This window comes from Myotis lucifugus, unplaced genomic scaffold, assembly GCF_000147115.1.
Source record: "Myotis lucifugus unplaced genomic scaffold, Myoluc2.0 scaffold_1762, whole genome shotgun sequence".
Taxonomy (NCBI): domain Eukaryota; kingdom Metazoa; phylum Chordata; class Mammalia; order Chiroptera; family Vespertilionidae; genus Myotis; species Myotis lucifugus.
The window spans coordinates 29,013-35,370 of record NW_005872810.1 but is presented as its reverse complement, the minus strand read 5'-3'; the positions used below and the strand labels follow the sequence as shown (position 1 = coordinate 35,370).

Genomic DNA, 6,358 nt, shown 5'->3' with positions numbered 1-6,358 from the left:
GGGGGGGGGGGGGGGTTGGGACCCCCAGCCCTGGGGGGCAGGCCTGGGGCGGGCAGGCATCCCGGTGGGCACGCGGGGTCTGGCAGTGGTGGGGCCCTGCCAGAGCGACCAGCCCGGGAGGGTGGCGGGGAGGAGGGCGTGTTCCGGGTCGGGGAGGAGGAAGGAGGGAGAGGAGGAGGAGGTCCCAGGTGGGGGAGGAGGAGGAGGTACTTACCACCCCCCACCCCGCGAGGCCATTACCTTTTCCCTGAGAACATGGGTCCGAGAAATCACCTAGGAGAGGAGGGAGAAGTCAGTTTCGGGGGCCGCTGCGCACGGGCGCTGGGGACATCGGATCCGAAACAGTACGGTAACACCGGCCGCGTCCCCGCGCGCCAGGCCCACCGGAGGGGCCGCACCTGGATCTGCCCGCGGGGCCTGGCTGGGGGCGCCCGGGCAGCACGGTGGGCAGGTTGAAGCTCATGGCGCCGCGGGGAGCTCGCGGGACGGGAAGCCACGTCCGCCGCTGCAGAAACTCGCGCCGGGCCCGCGCTCCCGCCTTTATCCCCGGCGCCCGGGCCAATCACCGCGCTGGCGGGAGATTTATCCGAAGCCAGACGTCCCGAGGGCGGTCCGGACCGTGCCGCGGGGCTCGGGTCGCCGGGGCGGGGCGGGGCGGGGCGGGGACGTGGGCGGGGCCTGGCCTGACTTCGCCCGCCCCGTCCGCCCGGGTGAGCGGTGCGCTGGGCACTAGCCGGTGTGAGCGGAGACGCGATGGATGCGCCGCGGGAGGACCGCAAGGGCGAGGCTCCCTGGAGGAAGATGTCCGGAGAGGTAGGCGGGTGGCAGGACAGGCCGGGGCTGAGGGTGAGGATTGTCAGGTGGAGGTTCTCAGAAGGAGCTGAGAAGCCCTCGAGGCCATCCCGGGGCGCCATTGAGGGCCTCCTGTGCGCCGGCACCGGGCTCTCGCCCCCGCCCCCGCCCCCCGCAGGCCTCTGTGAGCCCGCGAGCCTCGCTTGTAGGGTAGGGATCGCTGAAGCCCTGGCTACGCGCGAATAGCCATGGGCCACGGGAGTCCGGGCCGAAGTCCCGCCAGAGTCTGAGGTTATGCAACGCGAGTGAAGGATGTGCCAGGCGCCCAAGGATGCGAGAGGCCTCTGCACTGCGGTGCGCGGGCCAGAATTTCCTAACTGGCTTTCCGGCGGGTGAGGTAGGCAGTGGTCCTTTTGCTGGTCAGGGACGCCTCTGAGGATCTGATGAGTTCCTAAGTGTGGATCCTGCCCCTACGAAATCCCATTGTCTGTCTGTCTCTCTCTGTCACACACACACACACACACACACACACACCCCTACAATATCAGAGGCCCATCAGAAACCCATTGCACTGTCACCATCATGAATACAGCCATGAGGATGATGGCAGCAGTCACAGGCTGTGCCGGGCATGGCTGCAGACCCCCCACGACAGTAGCATGTGCAGGTGAGAGGGTTCAGACCCCAAGACCCCTGGCCAGCAGCCCTGTCAGCAGCAAGAGGCGGTCACCGCATCTGAGTGGTCGCCTTACTTGGTTCACACGCCTTACGACCTCTGACCGTGTGAGGCTGCTGTTATGCCCGTTACCTGGATGAGGGACTGAGGCCCAGAGCCTGTGAGCTGTCCAGGGTAAGACGACCTGTAAGTGGAGCGTGGAGAGCACCCGGCCCAGCCGACTCCAGAGCCCAAGACCTCGCCATGAATTTCCCAGCCCGGCCTTTCCCCATCCCCCTGTGCCTTTGTGCCTTTGTCCCAAACCCCTGTTCCTCCTACTTTCTGGATTGAGTCCGAACATCTTCGCCTGGCGTTCGAGGCCCGCGGTCCTCCAGCCCCAGGCTCCCGGCCTCCCTCTGCGTTTTAGCGGGCTGGCCGGTCAGCGGCTCCGTTCCTCCCCCCTTGTCACCTCCGTGCTTGCGGCTGCGCAGTGTCCTCCTGCGTCAGATCCCACCCTCTCGGGAGGTCAACTCCTGGTCCCTTTCTCTGCAGTGGCCACCCCAGCTCCCCGGCCTCCCTGGGTCTGAGCGGCTGGGGTTAATCGGGTCACATTTATGGGGCCTCATCTTCCCTTTACGGCCGTTTGCTGTATCTGAAGCTCCTGATTATTTGGTGGGTGGATGGGGGGTGGGCAGGGCTAGCCAGGCAGCGGAGGGCAGCTGTGGGAGCCTGAGATGTCGGGTGGGGGGGGATGGGGGAGGGGTTCTGGGGCAGAGGAGCCCCCAGGCGGGAGGGAGGCGGGCACACGGTGGCGGCCGGAGGTCTAATGGAACCCGTCGTGTCCCGTAGGAGCTGGAGAAGCAGTACAGCCCCAGCAGATGGACTGTCCGCCACGGAGCAGAGGAAGCCCTGAGGACCTACTCACAGATAGGAAGCGAGGGTAAGGGCACCCCTCTGGGCCGCTTGGGTGGACTTTGGCGTGTGGCAGCAGTTCAGAACCTGGGGCTGGGGGCGGACCCGCTGCCCAGCCAGCGCTCAGGGCAGTTCCCAAGGCCCGGGCACTGTCTAAGCCTCCCGGTGCGCTCAGGCCCGCTGCCAGGAGAGCGCGGGAGGCCCAGCCAACCGTGCCCCTTGCCCCTCCTGCCCTGCCAGCCATGCCAGGCCTTAAGGCCACACGCCCGGTGGCACAGGGCGACGGAGTGAACAAAGGAAGGTCTCTTTTTCATTAAAGACATCGGGGCTTGGGCACCTGCGGGCTAGTGAACGCCAAGCTGGGTCCCCCCTCGGCCTGGGTTTGCAGAGCGCTGCGCTGTGGTTTCAACGCTCCGGGGAGGCGGGCTTCGCGGGAAGCGTGAGCAAGAGGCAGCCACCTCCCTCCGTGGGAAAATGGGTTGTTGGCGCAGACTCCTCCAAGCTGGCTGGTGGCTGTCCCACCTGAGGTGCCAGCAGGAGGCGCAGGCTGGGGGCTGGTTCCGTCCCCACAGAGCCGGGCGGAGCTGAGTCCTGGGCTCTTCAGAGCTGCCTGCTGAGCCCAGCTGGGAGCCAAATACACCCTATTTGCTCAGTAAATATTTGAGGGTGCAGTGCCACCCGCATGAGTTTGGAGAAAACCTGTTTGTCTGTCTTACTCGTCTGGAGGGGGAGAGGGGGTCTCCCATTAGTAGCAGGAGCTGAGACGACGGTGCTGCCGTGGCCGCAGACACTGTCCTCAGTCCCCGCGCTCCGTGGCCCGTGTCCCTCTCCCTCCCGCTCCCACAGACCAGCCGGCCGGGAGGTGCCGCGAGACAGGAGCATCTCCCTTAGGGCCAGGCGAGTGGGGTGGAACCTGTCGCTATTTAAAATGCTGACATTTTGTTCATTGTGGACTTTGGGGCATTCATTTTAATTTAAAAAATATCTTGCATTTAAATATCATTTGTCTTATGATTGGTCAGCTCAAGCTGCCATAACACAGTGCCATTGGCTGGTGAGGCTTAAACAACAGAAATCAATTTCTCGCAGCTCTGGAAGCTGAGAAGTCCCAGATCAAGGGGCCAGCCAATTTGGTTCCCTGGGGAGGGGCCTCTTCCTGGCTTGCAGACAACCAGCCTCCTGCTATGTGTCCTCACATGGTAGAGAGAGGGAGAGAGAGAGAGAGAGAGAGAGAGAGAGAGAGAGAGAGGCTTCCCGTCTTTCTTTCTCTTCTTATAAGGCCTCTTATCCCATCACAGGGCCTCCACCCTCATGCCCTCATCTAACCCTAACCACCTCCCAAAGGGGCCGCCTCCAAATACCCTCATATTAGGGGTCGCTTCAACATGAATTTGGGGGATTTGGGGGAGGCACCCACATTCAGCCCATAACAGTCTTCATTGCTGAGTGTTTTGTTGTTGTTGTTGTTGTTTTTTAAATATATTTTTATTGATTTCCGAGAGGAAGGGAGAAGGAGAGAAACATCCATGATGAGAGAGAATCATGGACCGGCTGCCTCCTGCACGCCCCCTACTGGGGATCGAGCCCGCAACCGGGGCATGTGCCCTTGACCGGGAATCGAACCCGGGACCCTTCAGTCCGCAGGCCGACGCTCTACCCACTGGGCCACACGGGCCAGGACCATTGCTGAGTGTTTTGGTGCCACCTCCCAACGCTGTGCCCCAAGAGAGTAGCCTCCCCAGGCCAGGCCCTGAATGACGAGGTTAAAAATGTCCCCCAGGCTCAGAGCAGGTGATGTTTGACCCCCTGAACACAGCTTCCGGGTAAGAGTGGAGCAGGTGGTGTGTGTGTGGGGGGAGGGGCGGTCGTGATGACAGTCAGAGGGCACCGTGAGTGTCCACCAGCTGGCCTTCGCGCCCCACACTCATCGGTGCTGCCTGTAACCTTGGAGATTGCCTCGTTGGAATCAAACCGACGGGAGACAGCAAAACATAGCAAAGGAGTGTAAAGCAGGAAAAAATGAAAGGGAAAATGTCCTGCCGAACCGGAAAAACCTCCCACAAAGAGAAGGAAAACACGTTTTGCTGGGTACAGAGGCACATCACAGGCAAGCGCTAGGGATTGCAAAGCCAAAGGAAATATCACCCTTTGATACAGCCAGGCAGCTGTGCCCGCCCGGAGCATACATACCTGTGCTCAAGCCGGAGGGCACGCTGGTCCCGCCAAAACCCACCTGTAATTAAAGAAGCACCAGTATTGTCTTTACCCAGTGACGTTATGACCAGAGGTAGTTTTGCAACCTGGAGCCAGGCACCCCCAGAAGGTAGGCTCCTGCCTCCAGGCGACCCAGAGGCTGGGGCCCTGTCCTTCCCAATGATTATATTTCAAAGGGACGCCTCCCAGGTCTTTGAGAAACAGTTTCCCAGATTGTCAAACTGGCTGGAGACTGGTTTAGCTTTTAAAATACTGGCATACATCTCAAAGGGGTAGAGACACGATTTACAATTCCGCAATTCCGCCTAAGGTTCCTAAAGTAACGCTCTAAGGACGGGGAGGGAGGTGAGCTCTCTTTTCCTCTTTTGCAACTGGGAGAATTCATTCATTTTTTTCTTATTTTCGATCTGTATTCACCCTGACGGCGTCGCCCTATTAGCTTGCAGTGGGGGATGGCTTCTTCTAATGAGTAGGTCACCTCATTCCCCATCAAAGGCTGGCTGCCCTCACGCTGGGGCCAGGTGAGCATGGGCAGAGAGCAGAGGGAGGTTTTAAGAACTATTTATCTTAAACTTATTTTACCAAGACTGCCATACACATGTAATCTATATATATAAAAGCCTAAGCAACTGTTACGACCAGACGACCAGCCAGTAGTTATGATGCGCACTGACCACCAAGGGGCAGACGCTCAACACAGGAGCTGCCCCTTGGTGGTCAGTGCGTTCCCGCAGCCAACCTCCTGCAGCTGGCCAACCTCTTGTGGTCCCTCCCCTCTGCTGGCTGGCTCTGATTGGTCCCAATCGCAGGCCAGGCCGAGGGACCCCACTCGTGCACAATTTTGTGCACCGGGCCTCTAGTCTATAATAATAAAAGCATATTAGATCGGACAGCCTAATGACCTTCTGAACGTCATTTCAGACATCCTTCTGGACAAAGCCACGGCAGCGGGGGCTGAGGCAGAGGCGGTTAGGGGCGATCAGGCAGGCAGGCAGGCAGAGTGGTTAGGGGCATCAGGCAGGTAGGCAGAGTGGTTAAGGGCATCAGGCAGGCAAGCAAGTGGTTAGGAGTGATCAGGCAGGCAGGCAGAGTGGCTAGGGGCATCAGGTAGGCAGGCAGGCAAGCAGTTAGGAGCCAGTGGTCCCAGATTGTGAGAGGGATGTCCGACTGCTGGTTTATCTCTTTGAATTGGGGATGTTCTCTTGCTAGTCTGTCAAGATAAGATATTATGGAATCTTTGGAGAATGTGGCAGCCTGAAAAGTCTTCATATGACCTAGTGGTCCCTTGAATAACTTATTCCTGTCAAGTTTTCTTTCTTATTTGTTAGAATATCTTATGGTCCACAATTTATCTTTCTGTATTTTAAATATAAAGAAATAAATTAATGTCATGGTGTCAAGCCCTTTGTCTGATTTTTTTTTAAATGCCAAGTCAGTTTTCCCCCTTCAGTTTTCTAAAATCCTGTTGAAATCCACAGTATGGACATGTTCAGATGAGTCACAGAAACAAAGTGGGGATGTCAAAGCAGATGTTTTTTAGGTTGACAGATGCAACTGAAACATTATTAGATAATTAAATTCAGCCCTAACTGGTTTGGCTCAGTGGATAGAGCGTCGGTCTGAGGACTGAAGGGTCCCAGGTCGATTCCAGTCAAGGGCATGTGCCTTGGTTGCGGGCACATCCCCCAGTAGGGGGTGTGCAGGAGGCAGCTGATCGATGTTTCTCTCTCATCAATGTTTCTAACTCTCTATCCCTCTCCCTTCCTCTCAAAAAAACAACACAAC

General features: G+C 58.5%; 2 protein-coding genes across 2 annotated transcripts in view; one reads left to right on the top strand and one right to left on the bottom strand.

Annotated features, from left to right (window-relative positions):
• Positions 1 to 286, bottom strand: part of TK1 (thymidine kinase 1) — a 7,222-nt gene extending 6,936 nt beyond the window's left edge. Inside the window, exon 1 of the mRNA XM_023748748.1 lies at positions 241 to 286. Coding sequence (XP_023604516.1) covers positions 241 to 257 — 17 coding nt within the window. The 5' untranslated portion in view covers positions 258 to 286. The remainder of the gene's footprint in view (positions 1 to 240) is intronic.
• Positions 287 to 711: 425 nt separating this feature from the next.
• Positions 712 to 6,358, top strand: part of AFMID (arylformamidase) — a 10,484-nt gene continuing 4,837 nt past the window's right edge. Inside the window, 2 exon segments of the mRNA XM_014450136.2 lie at positions 712 to 813; positions 2,297 to 2,387. Coding sequence (XP_014305622.2) covers positions 754 to 813; positions 2,297 to 2,387 — 151 coding nt within the window. The 5' untranslated portion in view covers positions 712 to 753.